At 34.5% G+C, this 21,001-nt stretch overlaps 1 protein-coding gene across 2 annotated transcripts in view; it reads left to right on the plus strand.

Annotated features, from left to right (window-relative positions):
• The window catches only part of LOC136271256 (sushi, von Willebrand factor type A, EGF and pentraxin domain-containing protein 1-like), an 85,353-nt gene that overhangs the window by 45,531 nt on the left and 18,821 nt on the right, over positions 1-21,001 (plus strand). For both annotated transcript variants that reach the window (XM_066070865.1, XM_066070864.1), the window contains exons 9-11: positions 4,924-5,130; positions 5,276-5,473; positions 19,265-19,762. In XM_066070865.1, the coding sequence (XP_065926937.1) occupies positions 4,924-5,130; positions 5,276-5,473; positions 19,265-19,762 (903 nt within the window). The remainder of the gene's footprint in view (positions 1-4,923; positions 5,131-5,275; positions 5,474-19,264; positions 19,763-21,001) is intronic.

Raw genomic sequence — 21,001 nt, forward strand, 5'->3', positions numbered from 1 at the left:
CTAGCTTTTAAAAGAAAACGCATTGAAGTTATAAAAATAACACTATTTGGATGTTTTGACACGCATACTCCAGTTTAAATCAACCTATTATAAGTATTTACAATATTTAAGGGTTACAAACCGATGTTGCGTTAAATGTACACTGTTTTTAATTTTCTAAAAAGACAATTATAAGATTTAATCATAATTTAATTTTGTAGTATCTAATAATTCCTCATGTGGGCATTTTACACATGTATAACCAAGACATAATAAGTTAAGTGTTTTAGTTGTTTCCGTACACTTTGTAGCCGATTCCTTTCATATGCCGTGAAAATAGGAAGTTGTTTCACACATTGTCAGTGCAGAATTAGGATGGTATAAAGATAGTATGTTATTCTCTATATCAGTATCGACAGGGGTGTTTACAGAAATATTTTGTTTCTATTAACGTCATTTTAAGGACGACTAAGCATTTCTTTGGACTCGGCATCCTGATTCATTATGAAATAAATGTACTATGGTGAATCAATTTATGATTTTGTATCGTTATTTGCTCCCGTAGAAGGAACTTCAAGAGAGAATGATAAAAGAACCATGTATTATATCGGTTATATTTGGCCCCCATTATTCGACAGTTTTTAAAGGGGCATGGTCACGATTTTGATCAATTTTTTTTTTCTTCCGATTTTAATCTTTAAAATGCTTCAAAAAGGCAGTTTTAATAAGCGACCGACATTTAAGTGTCATTTCTTGAGTTATAAGCAAATTACAGTGCTTGAAATTCTTTGCTATGTAAATAAAAAGTTTGTTTACATTTTGAATGTTGAAGTGAAAATTCCAGTTTTAGACCTATAATGAATGTGTTTAACGTTAGAAACTGTTTATGTATGCTTAAAATATTAAAAGATAGACAAATATGCTGGAAAAATATTTTAAGCGGTATTTTGGACCTATGTTAACAATAACAGGACACGAGCCTTGTTTACAAGACACAGAATTGTGAGCCCCCCTTACCAAAATATTGACCTTCTGGCAACACATTCTGGCATTATTGCAGCAATATTGCAGCAACATTCTGGCAATACATTGCGGCAATGTAGCTGCAGTAGCGTTTTTCGTATGCAAATGAGATTGCAGCAATATTGCCAGAAAGATGTTGCCGCAAAAGTTTTGCTGCAACATATTGTTGCGACAACACCTTTCTGGCAATACATTGCGGCAATGTAGCTGCAGTAGCGTTTTTCGTATGCAAATGAGATTGCAGCAATATTGCCAGAAAGATGTTGCCGCAAAAGTTTTGCTGCAACATATTGTTGCGACAACACCTTTCTGGCAATACATTGCGGCAATGTTGCTGCAGTAGCGTTTTTCGTATGCAAATGAGATTGCGGCAATATTGCCAGAAAGATGTTGCCGCAAAAGTTTTGCTGCAACACATTGTTGCGACAACACCTTTCTGGCAACACTTGAGATTGCAGCAATATTGCCAGAAAAGTGTTACAGCAAAAATTTTGCTGCAACACCTTTCTGGCAATACATTTGCATAAGAAAAATGACATTGCAGAAATATTGGTTCAATGCATTTTCTGTGCTCTGGCATCAATGGTACAATATATGCAATATTTATAAATAATAAATGTTTACAGTAAAGCAGTCATGTATATTATATTAATCTACAACCAAAATGAAAAGAAAAATCTTTAATTGCCATTACAGTTTTCATTTTTTAAAGATGCAAAAAGGTTACAACAAGATTAACATTTCGCATTACATTAAATTTGGACTTTCAAAAATAAAAAACAGTTTGTGATTACACAATGTTACAGAAGTAAAAAAATTATATTATTCAATGTAACATGCACAAAATAAGTATTAAATTAAAAATATAATGTATAACATTAGAGACCTGAAACTGGAATTTCAACATACCTATAAAGGACACCAGTTAAAATTAATAATCTTTAAATTTAACACATAAATACAATAAACACAAATATGATGAACAAATCATGATGAAACTTGACTAAAAGTGCTCAGCCAATCAGTGACAATTTATTGCTGCAGAATAACATGTATTGTAGTTTGATTGACACAACGCGCACAGACGGATTGACACAACGCGCACAGACGGATATGGACAAAAGTTCTCTGTTTACCGTAAGCAAAGTTCAAACCATATAGTTCAGTAGTCCTGCACAACCACTTGCTGTATTACGACTGATCAAGGCATTCGTCATAGGCATTCCAAATGTCCTTTTTTTGACAGCCTCGTGGGCATTCTGATTTCACACATAAATAATCACAAAAAAAGCTATCAGAATATCACATATCCACACTGGAATTCAGCACTGTTGTGTATATGTTCCTCTCCATAATCTTTAACAAATTTCTTCCGGTCTGTGTAACCCAGGGCAGTCCTACTGGGAAGATAAATGGATTTCATATAAGCACATTGGCAATTGTTTTTAGATTTTAAGCAGTTTCAAGGGGGGTCCAGACCCCCTCCCCCTTCAATTTATTTTTTAAATTACATTTTAAAATAACCAAAAATATGCCTCGGACCCCCTTCTCCTGGAAAACTCAAATAACCGTCGAACCCCCCCCCCCCCCCCCCGCGGAATAAAATTCTAGATCCGTGCATGGTTCTTAAACAGTGTTTAAGAACCATTTTTTTAACACTGGTATAATGGTAGATCGCAGTCTTTCGGTTTATATTCTTAAAACAAACATGTTTAGACTGCCATTCAATGAATATATTTTGATTGCTAAACTTACTTTTTCAAAAACTTGCTCATGCAGATGGTGCAGGGGATGTCAACACTCGATTCGTTCACTCAGATTTGTCCTCAGTTGATTTTTTTTACAGATAAACACTCCATTGACAGTGTATTTTTTAACCTTGTTTACAGATATTTCCCGTATTTCATTCATTCCACCATCTCCAGTGATGGCAGGAGGCTCGATGGCAGACAACATGGTAGCTTCGAATGTGAAAGTTTGCGGCTAGCGACTTGATCGACCAATCAGTGCACGCGTAACTTAACATTTAAACGAAAGTAAAAGTGGAAACAAACAGCATTCGAAAACTCTAAATTCAACATGCATCGAGCAGTTTAGATAGTTACTCAAATCTAAGTGGACTGATATTTTAACTTAATAAAAAAGAATATACCGTTACAAAAGAACAGACAGGTCGGTATTCACGTAAAACATGAGTTGGGGGGGGGGGGGTGTGATTCAAACAATCTTTTATAGTGAAACATCGTAACCATGCATAACAGTTATATGCCATTGAAGGGAATATCACTGGATTTTTTTAATTGAGACTTTCTTAGAATAAGACTTTAATCATAAAATATTTATTAGATTTAATTTGTTCGACTTACTATTATTTTTTTTGAAAAATATGTATACAACAGCAATTCATGCAATTATAATTGACAGTTTTAGACTTGTGCTGAATGTGTAAAATTTTATAAGTCTAAATTCTGCTAAAGCTTTTGCAAACTCGGTAAGCATAATGAATCAGAGGAAAAAGAAAAGTTTGTGGTAAACTTCTGGCAAATTTTGAGGTGTTATAACTGAAATCATATCTAAATGATTGACAATTTTTTTAACCCCCCTCCACTGCTCGGCTTCTCCTTAAATAATAATTAAAGCAGAAATCAAATATGATGCTTAGCAGTATTGTCAGATCGAATTATATGTATTATGTATAAATTAGTTCATGATTTAAATGATCAAATACATGTAGATGTTACATGTACCAGAAAATTATTTCTGGCAGTATGATATACTGAGTGTAGCCAGAATATTACCAGAAGTCATTGCAGCTAGTGACAACATTCTAGGTGCATGTTCATATAATTTTTTACAGAAATAACTCTAATAGTATTGCCAGAATGTTGCCAGAAGTTATTGCCGCTAGCGGCAACACTCCAGCAGTATTGCCAAAATGTTACCAGAAGTTGTTGCAGCTAGCGGCAACATTTCACTAGTCTCAAAATATGGTTTCTGGTAACAAAAATGTGTTGCTGCAATATTGCCGCAATATTGCGGCATTGTTGCAGCAATAATTTTACTTTGGTAAGGGCCTGTATCTTGCTTTTAACTCCACCAATGACTCTCAAATTTCATTTGATCATTAGAAATGCATTTCTAAAGCATTGTAAATAATAAAAACAGGTTCGAATTGGACGAAAATCGTGACCATGGTCCTTTAAAGTGTTTCGGGTACATAAAATTATGTTATAATTTAGTTGATATAACATTTATTTTTGTCTTACCTATTTATTTAGATTGTCCGATGTACCTCTTATGAAAATATTTTGTTTGTTCCAAGCATATGCTCGATGTTTTCTGAGAGATACAACTGTTTGAAAACAAAACGATTTATGCTAAAAATGGAAAACTGGCAGGGAGAGGTTACTGTACATGCATTCTAATCAAAGGAAAATTATGAAATAACAGTACATGTATATGTGTACAAAGAAAACAAATAATTACAGAAAAATGATGATGTTCATTTTTGGGGGCCATTTAATGCCGATATAATGTATAGTCCTTTAATTTCTTTCTCTGCGTTTTTAAGCATCAGTTCAGTTGAGTCTATTGTAAATGTTAAGGAAATATTTAGAAAATACTGATATCTGATGAACGTTGCAAGCAACGCATCAAATCACAAATGATAGATATTTTTAACATCTAGAGCAGCAGAATTAATGCTGATAAAAATTATACATATAACTCTTTGCCTTCAAAAATATTTCTTGAGCAAATTTTAAAATTAGGACAAAATAGTGTTCTAAACGTTTCACATTCTAGTTTGGCTTTTTAAAAAAATGGGATCACAATTATTTTGATAAAATAAAGAATATAAGAGATATGAAGAAAGTCATTATTTCATACATGATTCTAAAACTCGTTTTTTAACATTTTTAGAACTACGCTGTAATCCTCCATTGATTACGGACCGCTATATGCTCTACAAGTGTCCACATGGATTTACGTACGGATCCGAATGTAGTTTAGTCTGTAGGGGGAAATTCCCCTTGGTTGGAAATGAAACTATTGTTTGTGAAAAGAATTCCACATCGGTTTCAACTAAAGGCTATTGGGAAAAAGGCGATATTGAACCTTTTTGTAAATGTAAGATCTACAAGATATATGCATGTTTAAACTTTTTTCTTATAACAATTTGGCTTATTTTTTGGTTAATTTATTGGTTAACTAAAATAATGTTAATATAGGTTTAATTTACTTTTTTGCCTGCGTCTTTGAATTTGTTTTATAGTAAACCCTTGCAAAAACCTGCCTGCTCCAATAAATGGCGCAATATCTTGTGACAGATGGATGTTTGGACGACAATGTCAAATGCAATGTTCGGACAAATATGACATTCCTGCCGTAGGGTCCGGATTTACTGGTATATTCACTTGCTCTGATAAAGAGGGCATATTTAAACCGTTAAACACGGTCCCTAATTGCACCGGTAAGGTTTTAACTTTAAAAAAATAAATCTATCTATCTATCTATCTATCTATCTATCTATCTATCTGTTAAAACATTTATTTGACTATATATATCTAAGTAAGCAAAATCAGTTTTACAGCGTTATAAATCATGAATGGTTTATTGATTCGTTAATTTTGAACTCGTAACACAGTTCACACATTTCTTTATAATTTACATAAAAACTCTTCTATATCTTTATCTTTAAATCTTAACAAATAGAAAGCATTGAAGCCAGTAGCTTATTACTGTATTTTGGCTTAGAGTAACTGCCCTTTGATTTATTGATTTTTGATTATGTAATTAATGTTCACTATAATGACCAATGAATTAGTTAATTCCTTTTATACACTATTATTTAATCCATGTAAATAAGTTGTAATGTATATGCACTTTTGGGTTAGGTCTACATAGTTTTTTTATTTTTGGTTTTACATTTTAAAATACTATAAATCATTTAAGCCAGCATATGTATAGGGACAGTGTTGATAGTGCTGATAAAAAAACCCAACTGTTTGAGGTTGAATTAAGACAGGTACGGCTAGATTGAGTGTTTGGACATCCCTGCTCTAGCTAATCTTCGTGTGATCTAACCTACAATACAAAGTGTGCGGAGATCCCTGCTTTATAACGCATCAATATATGTGTGCGGCCATTCCTGATTTCATTGGTGGTGGTTGCGGCGGAGCACTAACTGTTGCGTTGCGTAGGTTTGCTGTCATCCCTGCCAGCGTAACGGTGAGTCTCTATGTAAATGTATGTGCACATGCAGTGACCCCCTTGCACGTTACATAAAATTCGGTGGCAGCAGTGGGATACCCTGGAATTTCTGCAGATCGAGAGGGAGAATAAATGATATTAACAAAGAGATCACTTACCTGAAAGAAGCTTGCAGATATGCGGGAGCGCAGCGACATGATGAATACACCAACTCGAATGCATGAAAGACGCGCTCTGATCAGAGGTTCTGCAGTGAACACCATGCCTAAAGACGAGGAATACCTGTGCGACCATCACTCTGCTAATGAAACATATGCAGACCTGCAACGAAATTGTTCCCGTCTATTTTGAGCTGTTCAATGCGCCGAATAGGGAAACGAGTCCTTTGCCAGAAGAATATACAATATTCTGCAAAGAATGCAAAATTTTAGCACAAAGCTGATGCGTTTTGGAAATATCGGGAAAGGTTCACAAGCTCCGAGAAAAGCAGTACATTGGAAGATGCCTACGAAGCGCAAAATTCCATTACACCAGCTACAGTGGTAACAACGTTATTGTTGACAAGCCAATCGTGTTAAATAGTTCGTGTAACGTGGGTGACCATTCGTGTAACGTGCAGGATCGTGCGTGTATCAGGAAAAATAGTTTGCGTTTTTTACCGTGCGTGTTCCAGCGTGATCGTGCGTTTTTTTCGTTTCGAAACATTTTACGGAATGTCATGATTTATTCTTTAAACAACGACAGGTAGTTTTTGTAAAACATTGTGAATTTTAAACTTTTTTTTATAGAAGAACATTGACAGTTGTTAATATTCAATCTCTCTTTCGTGGTTAAATACATTTATCAAGTATTTCCACAGCTCATTCAATCCTTTGTTCGGTCGAGTTAGTTTTGCATGATGTTATAGTCAGCCTATACCAGCATCCATTGTGTCTTGACACATAATTTTAATCATGTTAGCAAGAGCGGCACGTTGAATGAAGCGGTCAAGCTTACCCACTCCCCGTTTTTAACTAAACGATTATTCCCAACGTTTTTCTTTCAAATGAGAATACGATACGCATTCCTATCTGGTACATTGTGTAAACATTTGTTTGAAATATATTGTTATAGACGCTTTAAAATTTAATATAAATAGAAATAAATCAATTATGTACTGTAAATAACTAGAAAACTGACCAGTCAGGAAGGGCCCCGCTATGACAATTAATATAGAGAAGTGAAAAAAACTTTGAATTCCATCCTCTTTATATTAACAATGATTAAAAATAAATGCCCGGCAGAAGATGTAAAGAACTGGAATATATAGGATCTCGTGATTTGTAGTTGGATATGATTTTCATCCAACAATGAAAGTGTTTTTTTCTTGAGCCTTAGTGAGGGGATAAAACACACAAGTTGGATAAAAATCATATTATACTACAAATCATATGAGATTCTATTTATCCCATGTTTTATACACCGCAATCAATGTTTACACTGTTTATAAAACTCTACATTATTTTACTTCATTATGCCTACGCAAATCCCATTGTAAAGTCACACCTGTGGGATATCAAAGAAATATGCAATGAGTCATATCCACGGGATAAAGTGGGTTAACATGGGATGAAATAAAATTTGTTAAAAAAACAAAGAATTGATACCAATGCAATGATACCTAGGCTTTGCCTCTATTCAATAATTTATCATAAATCATTGTGTATGGTATTTTAACCAAAATAAAATATGAATATTATATTTTAAATCCATATTTCAAAGAATGTACACAATACTACACATAATTCAAAATTGACCTTAACTTCAAAACAAAGTTCATTTGCAGACACAGGCAGTGCAGTAATTAATCTCAATGTGACAGATAAAGATAAAGCTTAAGATTTTCTTCCTGTGGAAAGTTAATTAATCCCAAAGGACAAATATTGCACAGCCTTCCATGTATACAATGGTAACATTCTCAGCAGTTATCTCTCTTTGCCCATTCATTCTCAGCAGTTATCTCTCTTTGCCCATTCTTCTTATGCATAGTTAGGAATCTACCCCACCTCCCCAGCTCCAAACCAGAAGACATAGAGAACCAAACTTAGCATCAAAATATGTATTTCTGCCTACTGAACTACCATACCAAATTTGAACTTGATTGGGCAACCATAAAAAAAGTTATTAGAAAAAAACAGGAAATTTGTGGACGGAAGAGTGACAGACGGACGGACAGAAGGACGGACGGACAGAGTGATTACTATAGGGCACCCGCAAATCCTTGCAGGGCCCTAATAAAAATATTCAATGTGTAAAGTCGAAATTCTATGGAACAAGGTAACACATTTACCTCTATCCCGCATAATCAAATTGTACGTAAGTAAGTAAGAGAACTGTATTACATAGTTAACTCGTATGTAAATAATTTCGTTAGTTAATGCATTAACTTCATTTCATTTACACTTAAGTTATTTTTCGTAATGGAGTCAAAAAAATTAATTTGTGTATGAATTGTATATTTTTATTGTATGGATGTGTAAATTGTTTACTCGTCAGTGCATTGGTACTGTACATGCCGCTTTTCAATAAAAATTAAACATAAAGCAATACAAATTAAAGCAATACGTTTTCTTAATTCTAATCTTAAAAAGTAATTTGGATTTTGCGCGTTTAATGGTGTAGAATCGTTCGGTTGCGTGTTTTATCGTTTTTGTTCGTGTATCGTAAAAATTCAGTTAGTGATCGTCCGTGTATCGTGCGTGATCGTTCGTGTATCGTGTGTGATCGTTCGTGTATCAGAATCGTGCGTGTCGTTTGTCAACAATAACGTTGCTACCACTGTACTTACGATGGCAGTGGTCAATAGGTCGATTACCATGCGCACTTTGAAGCCTGCTCTGAAATAAATGGTTGGAGTTATGCTATCAAAGGTGTCTACCTGGCAGTGTCCCTCCGAGGCAGTGCACAAGGATGCTTTTGCAATATTCCAAAGGGTGATAACCCAAATATGAGACACTTGTGTTAGCTTTGGAAGATAGATTTGTTCCACCAAGATAAGCAGAGCTCTACATAGTTCAAATGCGAGAGCGTCATCAGATGCCAGGTTAGACTTTTTCAGAGCTTGGACCATTTAGAGACTTGCTAATATGGCATACTCAACTGTCACTTTTGAATTTAGAGAATTGTTAGTCAGAGAGCACTTTGATGACGCGCTTGACAATTCTGAGATGCGCATCCGTATAAAAACTGTCCCGACCGAGAAGCTTGAACGATGCGGTGATACTAGCTGTTGAATTAGCGAGGAAATGCTATGCACGCCATATCAATGTTGAGCCATATCTGATAAGCTAGTGAAACTGGTAAAAGCACTGTCTGCCAAGGTCGAGTCTCTTCCGACGGATGTGAGGAATTTACAACTACAACGCAGCCAAGACAATGCACGGATACTGTCTCGTTATCTAAACGTACGTTCTGCTATTTCTGCAGAAAACTGGGACACTTGCGTATAGACTGTATGTTGAGGAAGCAAAGCAAGTTCAAGAAGGATAGAAATAGAGCAGAAAACCATATTTGTAAGGGTGGTTCTACCAACAGTGAAAATATTACTGGTCGACATGATGAACCCCAGAACGGAGACGTAGCACAGCATCGACTTACTGAAGACTAGTCCAATGGATGCTTCCGCGTAGCTACCGTAGAGTCTAGGCCAATCTCCAACGACAGAAAAATGGTTAAGTACCAAGTTCGTTCCGAGAAGATTATTACAAGCAGCACCAGTACTACGATTTGCAGAATTTTAAAGTCAACCATAGGCAAAGAAAAGTACCCTGAGTGGAAGTTAGCCAGAAGAAAAGAATACAAGAATGGTCGCAGGCGCAGAGGCATAAAAGGAGGATCTCCTGGTATTTGCTTTGGAAGAGACCCTACGGTGTCGAGGCAGATGGCAGCAGATTGCAGGTATCGGATAACATGCCTGGTGAAGCTGCAATGTAGGGAATTCCTGACTTGAGAGAGAATCAGATGTTCCAGAAGAGGTGGAAGACGCCTATTGTAAGACATAAAGTTGAAGTGTGCAGCTGCAATGTTTAGCTAGAAGTGATACAATGCAGTGTATGTCTATAGCCTGCCGTGGTGCCATGTGCGCGTGGTCCGGAAAAGAAAGGGCCAGATCATTTTCGCGGGTATGATAAGGCAACTAACAGCGATCAAATTCCTCTGATCGATATGACGTCACAATAAGCAGCATGATGTCATATTTTACTCAGAAACATGTCGATTTTAACTTTATCTCTGGTTTATATTATAAAAATTACAGACATAAAATATCACTAGAAACTCTTTTAACTGAATATATCTTCGATTTCTCTCTATTACGTATAATTATCATTGATGACGTCACAAGCATGTTTAAAAGAGAAGATCATGTCGGGAGACAAATTATCGGAATGCAGTGTAAACAATGCCGAAATAAGACTTATTTAATACAGATACCTAATATTTAGATGAGTGTCAGTTCGAATATAATCAGGATAATACAGGCATGGATATTTTGTTTAATCAGCGAGTGTTATAAGGTAAGCGGATCGACATTTATATGGCTTGACCAGCCTTTCCTCTGTCAGTGTGTACAAAAAATGGCAAAAGTGTAACACTACCCTGGATATTAGGAAAGATGATTTTGGTAAATATCAACGGTATATGACCTAAACTACATGAAAAGTGCTGCTAGAATCCTGTGCTTTGTTGTTTTAAACGAAAAATACGTAGCATTTTCAATGAAATTTTAGAAGTTGAGAGGGTTTCCGATAAATATTTACAATATTTATTTTATGCGATGTACAATAGGATTCTAGCAGTAATACTAATAAACATGAACTAATTTCCAATCGAATTATTGTAGAAAACATACAAATGAACTTCGGGGTAGTGTTACACTTTTTGATTTTCTGTTAAGGTAAAAAAGTGATCTATTTTTAACTGTCACGTGATACCATGGCACGGCAGCTTCAAAGATTGAGTCGATTCCGAAGTAGAAAAATAATATCTTGGTGAACTCTTTCACTTGGTATTAATATCCAGTGCTGTTTTCATAAAAATAAACATTATTTAAATTGATCATAATTTTGACGGTCATTAAACTATGAGTTGCCTTAACCTACCCGCGTTCTTATGTTTTTTTTTGTTTTTGTTTTTTTTTTGGGGGGGAGGGTACTTTTTTTGGACACAACTTCACCTTTTTGTGACGTGGAGGTTTTATTTATTCATTTTTTTTTTGTGAGGACGCACAAACTGAGGTGGAGGTAGTAAAGCGTGCAGCTTACTACTGTATTTTGGCTTAGAGTAATTGCCCTTTGTTTTATTGATTTTTGATTATGTAATTAATATTCCCATTAATGACCAATGAGTATGCTAATTACTTTATTACAATATCAATTAATCCGTGTAAAAAAGTTGTTATGTATAAGTATTTTTTGAGTTAGATCTAGATAGTCTGTTTATTTTTTGTTTAGTTTTACATTTTAAAATACTATAATATAACTTGATTTAGGCTGGCACAAATATAGGGACAGTGTTGATAGTGCTGAAAAAAAAATCGACTGTTTAGGATTAAATTTAACTAGTGGGTATTGTTTTGTTTTTTTTTTTACAAAAAAAAAACACATGTCTCCCCTTCTCCCCAAGAATTGTAATATGGGGCAAATTTAACAATTGAAAAAGAATGATGTCAGCTATATGTTACCTAGACCCAGACAAAATTTTATTATCTTTTTCTTAATTTGACCTTGAGTAAAACATGGTCAAGGTCATATATAAATCAAAAGTACAACTAAGTGTATAATTATTGTTCTTTGTTTAAAGTTTGAAGTCCTTCTGTCAAAGTATATTCAAGACTTGAACAATGAAGTTTTTTTCTAATTTGACCTTGAAATAAATTTTTAGGGTCTAGGTCAAGGTAAGAAATTTTGGTAAGGTTCAACTAGGTTATATACCATATATCCATGACACAAGTTAAAAGTCTGTATGTTAAAGGAGTCTTGTGTTATGGCCTGGACAATATTTTTTATGAAAAGCTTTACCTTGAAGAATAAAATAGGTCAAGGTCAAAACTTTTGGTGGCCTGCACTCCTTCTCAATACCATCTACCTATGTTCCAAGTTTGAAGTCTTAATGTCAAAGGGTATTAAAATTACGACTCAGACAAAATTTTATTATCTTTTTCTTAATTTGACCTTGAGTTAAACATGGTCAAGGTCATATATAAATCAATAGTACACCTAACTGTATTATCATTGTTCTTTGTTTAAAGTTTTAAGTCCTTCTGTCAAAGTATATTCAGGAGTTGAACAATGAAGTTTTTTCTAATTTGACCTTGAAATAATTTTTTTAAGTCAAGGTCAAAAATTTTGGTAAGGTTCAACTAGGTTATATACCATCTATCCATGACACAAGTTAAAAGTCTGTATGTTAAAGGAGTCTTGTGTTATGGTTCGGATATTTTTTATGAAAAGCTTGACCTTGAAAAACAAAATAGGTCAAGGTCAAAACTTTTGGTGGCATGCACTCCTTCGTAATACCATCTACCTATGTTCCAAGTTTGAAGTTTTAATGTCAAAGGGTATTTAAGTTACGGCCTGGACAAAATTTGGATGAATAAGAATAAGAAGAACTAGACACTTGTTGCAAAAGCAACAAAGAGGTCTTCCGTTTTGATATACATGTATCAATTTAACTGTAAGACATTGCTTATCTCACATAGAAAAAAAAATGGATATGATAATTATTGTGAATGATATATCCAGACGATACTTACATATAAAACAACGAGAATGAAAAAGAAATCAATTTTTGAAGTACTTTCTGTGACGACCAGAAGCAACGCCGATCTAAACAAAATTGTTAACCATTTGTACAATCATATGTCAATCTTGCCTCAAAGTTTGGTTGTTCACGACTCTGCCAAATCTAAGATCTCTTTGAAACAATATTTTTTGTCTCGGGACCGAAACGGACGAACGAAAGTGATTAGTAAAAACAAAAGCTGGTTTTTCTCGTACATTTGCTTAATGTACATCACTGTTTATCAGGCAAGATGAAATTCCAAAAAAGTCAGCTAAACTTGTTAAAAACAGGATTTGTTTGAACCCTTCCGGTAAGAACCGGAAGTGACAGTTGACAAAATTAAACCCGTTAAACATATCCCCAATCAAAATTCTATCAAACAATCTATGAAAGATTCGTGTCTCAATCACTTACAATGACGAAAATATTGCGGACATCAAATTTGTAAAAAGAAAAGCTACATAGAGATATTTGAGATATCTCACCGGAAGTAAAATTTATTTGCCAATTTAAAATTATATAGATGACATATGTAAGATTGTATACTGATATTTTCATTTTATGTAAAATGAATAAAACAAATTTTTGAAGTGCTTCCGGTGACGACCGGAAGCTACGCCGAACAAAACAAAATAGTGTAAACACATGTACATACATAGGTCTATCATCCCACAAAGTTTGATCGTTCAAGTCGTTACCGTTTTTGAGATCTCCAGGAATCAAGGTTTTTGTCTCGGGACAGGAAACGGACAAACGGAAGTGCTCAATGTAAATTGTAATTAATATTTTTTTTGTACTTGCCCTTTCTACTTAATAGTTCATCGACTTCACTACAAATATCAAAGGAAAACAGTTAAACTGATAAACAGCTCGATTTGTTTGAACTCTTCCTGTGTGGACCGGAAGTGACGGAAGACAAAACGAAACCGGTTAAACACATCTTCAATCAAATGTCTATCATCCATGAAAGTTTTGTGCTTTGATCGCTTATAGTTTCTGAGATCTCGTTTGTACAAAATGTGTTTCAAAAAAGCTACCTGAGATATTTGAGATATCTCACCGGAAGTCGAATTTTTTTGTTGAGTTAACATCGCATAGACAACCTATGCATAGATTTATACTTATATATTTATTATATGGAAAAAGAATTTTATGCGAAAAAGTAGTTATTTTTGAAGTGCTTCCGGTGACGACCGGAAGTTACGACGAACAAAACAAAATAGTGTGAACACATCTACAGCTATGGGTCTATCATCCCACAAAGTTTGGATGTTCAAGTCTTTACCGTTTTTGAGATCTCGTTGATACAAGCTTTTCCAACGCGGGACAGGAAACGGACAAACGGAAGTGCTCAATCTAAATTGTATTTAATATATCTTGTAAACTTGCCCTTTGTACTTCATTTCTCATCCAGCACACTACAAATATCAATGGAAATAAGTTAAACTGATAAACAGCTCGATTTGTTTGAACTCTTCCTGTGTGGACCGGAAGTGACGGAAGACAAAACGAAACCGGTTAAACACATCTTCAATCAAATGTCTATCATCCATGAAAGTTTTGTGCTTTGATCGCTTATAGTTTCTGAGATCTCGTTTGTACAAAATGTGTTTCAAAAAAGCTACCTGAGATATTTGAGATATCTCACCGGAAGTCGAATTTTTTTGTTGAGTTAACATCGCATAGACAACCTATGCATAGATTTATACTTATATATTTATTATATGGAAAAAGAATTTTATGCGAAAAAGTAGTTATTTTTGAAGTGCTTCCGGTGACGACCGGAAGCTACGACGAACAAAACAAAATAGTGTGAACACATCTACAGCTATGGGTCTATCATCCCACAAAGTTTGGATGTTCAAGTCTTTACCGTTTTTGAGATCTCGTTGATACAAGCTTTTCCAACGCGGGACAGGAAACGGACAAACGGAAGTGCTCAATCTAAATTGTATTTAATATATCTTGTAAACTTGCCCTTTGTACTTCATTTCTCATCCAGCACACTACAAATATCAATGGAAATAAGTTAAACTGATAAACAGCTCGATTTGTTTGAACTCTTCCTGTGTGGACCGGAAGTGACGGAAGACAAAACGAAACCGGTTAAACACATCTTCAATCAAATGTCTATAATCCATGAAGGTTTTGTGCTTTGATCACTTATAGTTTCTGAGATCTCGTATGTACAAAATGTGTTTCAAAAAAGCTACCTGAGATATTTGAGATATCTCACCGGAAGTCGAAACTTTTTGTTGAGTTAACATCGCATAGATAACCTATGCATAGAATTATACTTATATATTTATTTTATCGAAAATGAATTTTATGCGAAAAAATAGTTATTTTTGAAGTGCTTCCGGTGACGACCGGAAGCTACGACGAACAAAACAAAATAGTTTAAACACATCTACAGCTATAGGTCTATAATCCCTCAAAGTTTGGAGGTTCAACTCATTATCGTTTCTGAGATCTCATTGTCCATAGCTTTTTGTCGCGGGACAGGAAACGGACGACAGGAAGTGAATTTTGAAAAAATGAAAAAAACGCCTAGAGATATTATCGTTTTCTATCAGTCTTGAAAATTTCAAGAAAATCCATCCAGCCATCTCTGAGAAATCTTGTGGACAAAAAAGGGGAAAAAAATAATAATAATAATAATAAAAAACATTACAATCACTATAAGGTCTTCCGTTGTAACGGAAGACCTTAACTAGACACGATCTCGTTGCGAGCAACGAGGAGGTCTTCCGTCAGATTTTAGAATTTGAGATATATGATTTTGCTATTTAACAGCTAAACGCGATTTTAAATAGAAAAAAACAGGGTCTTAGAAAAAAAAGTTTTAGGGGCCGGTCCCTTATCTCCTTATTGGAGCCGCTGAACCAAATTTAGAAGATTGCATGTTGTTAAGTACATCATTTTTAGCATCTTTTCTTCTATACTCATTTCAAAATATTTTTCCTTTCTGAGATATGGGTGATCAAAATTTTGGACTTTTGGCCCCTAAAAAACCCCTAATTACTTTACACATGATAAAATCATTAAATTGCTTGGGTACAAAACTTTAAGATAAACATATTTGCTTCTATAACTGTTCACAAAATATCCCTCAGTAAAGGGCTACAGATGAAACACTTTAGAGCCCTTTGGTCCCTTAATTTGAGATGCCAGCCCCTTTTTCTTGATATCAAATGAAAGGTTTTTTGATAAGAACTTTTTTTGCATTACATGTGTTAACAAAATATTTTCCAGAAAAGAAATAAACTAAGAAAACCATTAAAAATCACGTTTTTCGGGACCAGGCGAGCTTTAACGCCTTTTGAATATAAATGCCAAATAGCACATCTACAATCTCTTGGCTACAATCCCTGAAAGTTTGAACTCAATATCTTTTACCGTTTATGAGGAGATCCCTGGACAAGCCGACTCTCTGAAAATCGTTAAAACGTCATTATCTCAAGAACGGAAATGATGTCAAAATAAAAAAAATGTATATTAAGTTCGGATTAATATCTATTAGATCTAAAAGTTTCACGAAAATCGGCTGAGCCATTCCCGAGAAATCGCCTGCACAGATTTTGTAAGAAAAAAAAATAATATTAGGGAAAAAGAAACCGAACGAAAACAATAGGGTCTTCAGAAGAGGTTAAACCAATAGTGTTATTTTTTACAGCCTGAATGTAAATTAAACTTGTTTATTCATGGGTATATTAAAGAATTCAAAAAATTGCTGATTCCTTTCCATGCTAGCGTGCATCGGTTAGTGTTATCGTGCCTGCACCTACCGCAAGCATGTAATTATACAACATTATAATACTTAAACTGCTATATCTTGAACGCTTTTTAAATATTTTTTCAACTCACTTTACTTACTACACCTTGCTTGGTTCATGTTCCCCCCTCTCTCTCATAACTCAAGAAAGACTTCTAATATTTGTTAAACCTAGATTAATTATAACAAATTACAGATACATAAGATGTCAACAGTGTGTTGGTATAATCATGTTGTGAATATCGCCCAGAAGTGGTTAGTGTAATGCATTAAATTATCAGCAGCAAAATGTAAGAAATGTACAGATGTTTTTATCTTTCAACTCGTACGGGTGTAAAACATTTTTTACACTCATTGTGTAAAAACATTGTGTAATTACATTCATTGATGGCATTTTTATTTATTTTGATACGTACTATGATTTGAATCAATGCTTAATTAAAGGTTTGATGTACCTATAACTGATATAATTGAAAAAATTGAATAAATAAATATCTAAATGTGTGATAACGTAGAAAGACAAGAAGCCTGTGTCTTTGACTACAGCAAATCGCTTGTCCACTAGCCCGGTATCTCCTTGGCCTTGTGCGAGTGATGTTGTACACCCAACGTGTTGGGTTTTAAATGTTTAATTAAATTTCCCAACAATAAATTGTTTTATGACATAGACAAGATCACAATAAACACCTTATTTCATAAACATTCATACTAACTATCCTTCTTAAAATACGAGACTAAAACAGCATAAAATTTGTTCAGATTTGTTAAAATCGGAATTCTTTGTGCTTGCAGCTAAATAAATTAACCATTGTGTACATTACAGCAAGACGCAAATCTTGTGTATTGGATAACAGCAGCCCGCTCGCTAGTCCATTCGCGACCTATTCTTCGGCCGCGGCCAGGAATCGGATACGTATTTGGTCACATACAAAGCTCGGAATCCAGTTAAATTTTATATGCCACTCAAATGCATTGCATAGCTGCAGTTCGTTTATCCATTATGTGTTTCACTCTAGAAGAGAATGAGAATGTTTATACATTTTCCATATATGTACATTGTAAGTTTGTGCACTGTCTACGGTAGCTTTATGTCAGTTATACGCATAGATATCTCGTATAGTTGCCAAATGAAAACAGATATATTGTAACAAGTCTCGCTTTTTACGCTCATATTGCGCAATACCCGCACAAAATATTATTGTAACGACATTCAAAAGATCAAAATGAACAACTTTTCCAGCGACAGCCATATCGAGATCTAAACCCTTTTCGAGTTATAAAGTAAAAACTTTCAAGTGGTCTGGATCCCAAATTTGAGGGGCCAGCCCCTTTTTGTTGATGTCAAACAATATAAATTGTAAATTTAAATCTTTCGTCTTCTACATGTCTCAACAAAATATTTGCGAGAAAAGAGATAGACTAAGAAAAGCATGGAAATTACAACGCTTTTTTATCTCAATTTTCGTTCCCTACCGAGCTCCGGAAACTCTTGTGCAAGGCAAATATGAATGTTGTTGTACAAATTAACAATCTTTTGTTTATCATCCTTGAAATTATGAAATCGATATCGTAAGTAGTTCATGAGAACACTCTTGGTCAAACCAACACCCTAAAATTCCTTAAAATGTCAATATCTCAAAAAAAGGAAATGATGTCATCAACCAAAAAAAAAATCCGTTAAGGTTCAGAACATCGTTAGTGAGATCTGAAAATGTCATAAAAATTGGTAAAAAAAAATATCGGCACTCGGGGCTTGAACACAGGTCGCCTGGGCATATGTCCACGACTCTAACAACGGACGTTGGAAACGGAAGACCTTAATAAGAAAGTCGACAAAAACAATATGTCTCCCCTTTGAAAGGGGAGACATAAATAGTTACGGCTAGATTGTGTGTGTGTCCTTGCTCTATCTAATCTTCGTGTGATCTAACCTACGATACAGAGTGTGCGGAGATCCCTGTTTGCATCGGATTGATATAAGTGTGCGGTCATTCCTGCTTAAATTGGTTGTGGTTGCGGCGGTGGAGCACTAGTGTGTGATCATCCCTGCTGGTGTTTTAACCTTTCTAGCGCACGTATGCGGCACTCCCTGCTTGCGTTAGGCTGCTTTGTTAACGCAACTGTGCTCTCTGCTTGCATTGACGTTGGAATCTGTTGAGTTGCGTAGGTCTGTGGTCATCCCTGCCTGCGTAACGGTTAGTCCCTATATATGTGCAGGCGCGGTGATTGACGTCTGCACTTGTAAATATTGACAGCAATCAGGGCTATCCGACCCTATATCGGGTGCGGGCTCGCGGGGGAACACAGGCATTGAACCCCTTGCACATTACATGTACAGCATGATCACATGTTCATTACATTGTGACAAATATACGTCCATTGCCGCTTAGGTGTATAAATTAAAAGTAATATATAATATTTTTGCTAATTTGTTCCTTAATGATTTTCAAATTTTAGAAAAAAGGCTTCCAGGACATATTGAGACGCTGGGCGAGTTTTTCTATTACCTGGGCAGCTGTGAGGATAAAACAGTTTTAGAGCAAATAAAATCTAATTTCATTAACCAAATGGAAATACTAGAACAGAATGGATTTGCTGGTGTTTGTTCGGATGCTCAGGAATGCAATGTAGGAAATGTGTCCGTTACGTGTGGACAAACAAATAGAAAACGACGATCCGTTGAAGATTTTATTCGATTTAAAAGATCCAGTTATGAAATCCGGGTCGAAATAAAAATTTCTTCTGCCTGGGAGAATACGAATTCTTCACAGGCAGATTCTTTCAAATTTGCAAAGCAAATACAGAAAGAAATGTTTCAAAAAATTAAAGATATAAGCGAATCGGGGAAATTAACGGTAAAAGGATTCGCTCCAAGCACGGATAGCTTTGTTCTTGGATACTCTGTCCCGACTTGTACTAAGGGGTTATTAATCCGAATGGACACTCTTTCATGTGGTAAGCTTTACATGGAGATTTATAAATAGATATATTCACGTTTTCCTTTTTACACGAGAATATATATATATCAGGCTTGGGGTAATGCTTAATGTAATGGTAATGCATTACATGTTTTCAAAGTAATGCTAGTAATATGTAATGCGACAAATTTAGCTTTACAAGCAATGGTAATGTAATGCATTACTTTCCCAAATATAGTGTAAATCTGGCATTACATGGCATTATTTTGCATTACTATGCTTATATTTATGCATGTTTATTTCAAAAATTGTGATGATTCGAACAACTTGAAATCGCAATTGATTACTAATTATTTAAAAGAAGAAAGGAATAATTCTTGAGACAAAAATATTTTAGTTGTATTATTTAAAAAATATGAAAACCCATTTTTAAATTGTGAATACTTTTAGCTTTGAAACATAATATAAAAACATTCTTAAAAGTGTTGTTATAAAGAGTATGAAATAATTAACGAAATTTACTCCAATTAATTGCACATTTTATTAATTCTGCACTGTGAAGAATGTGTCAACACCACTCATTTAAATGCCCTGATGATAATCTTATTAATATAAAAAAAAGCTGTTGTTTTAAAAAGTGCTTAACACCCCAATCCTCTCTTTTGGGCTGTGACCAATTGAACAGAGGACAGACATGCACCCTTAAAAGCTTAAATAAATGAATGCGTTGTCCAACCATGATTTCTGAAAGCTTTGAAATCACTTCCATTAATAATAACCTATTTATTACCTATTTGAAATTAATTATTCTCTCTCTCTCTCCCTCTTTTTTTCAAAATGTGTTTCATATTAAATACATTAGTATGGACTGATAGAAAAACGATAAAGATTGCCAAACAGTATCTTTTGATTCCACTATTCCTGTAGAATTTTACTGAATACAACTGGGAAGATTTTTAAACCCGACGAGATGCAGTTAAAAGATAACCTTTGAAACTTTAATGATCAAAAACTTCAACAGTTATCTTGTATAGGTTATTTAATTTGAGCCTGATAGTAAACATGCACCTGTAGATATGTTAAACTGTCCTTTATATTCCAAAATTTGCTAAAAATCTCTAAAGCTTTAGTTTTTAAAACTTATTATTGACTTTTCACAAAGTAATGGTAATGGTAATGCATTACTTTACTCAAGTTATGGTAATGTAATGCATTACTTCAAGAAAAGTAAGTAATGGTAATGGTAATTTAATGCCCAAATCCATGAAGTAATGGT

Source organism: Magallana gigas, chromosome 9, assembly GCF_963853765.1.
Source record: "Magallana gigas chromosome 9, xbMagGiga1.1, whole genome shotgun sequence".
In the NCBI taxonomy this organism is placed as follows: domain Eukaryota; kingdom Metazoa; phylum Mollusca; class Bivalvia; order Ostreida; family Ostreidae; genus Magallana; species Magallana gigas.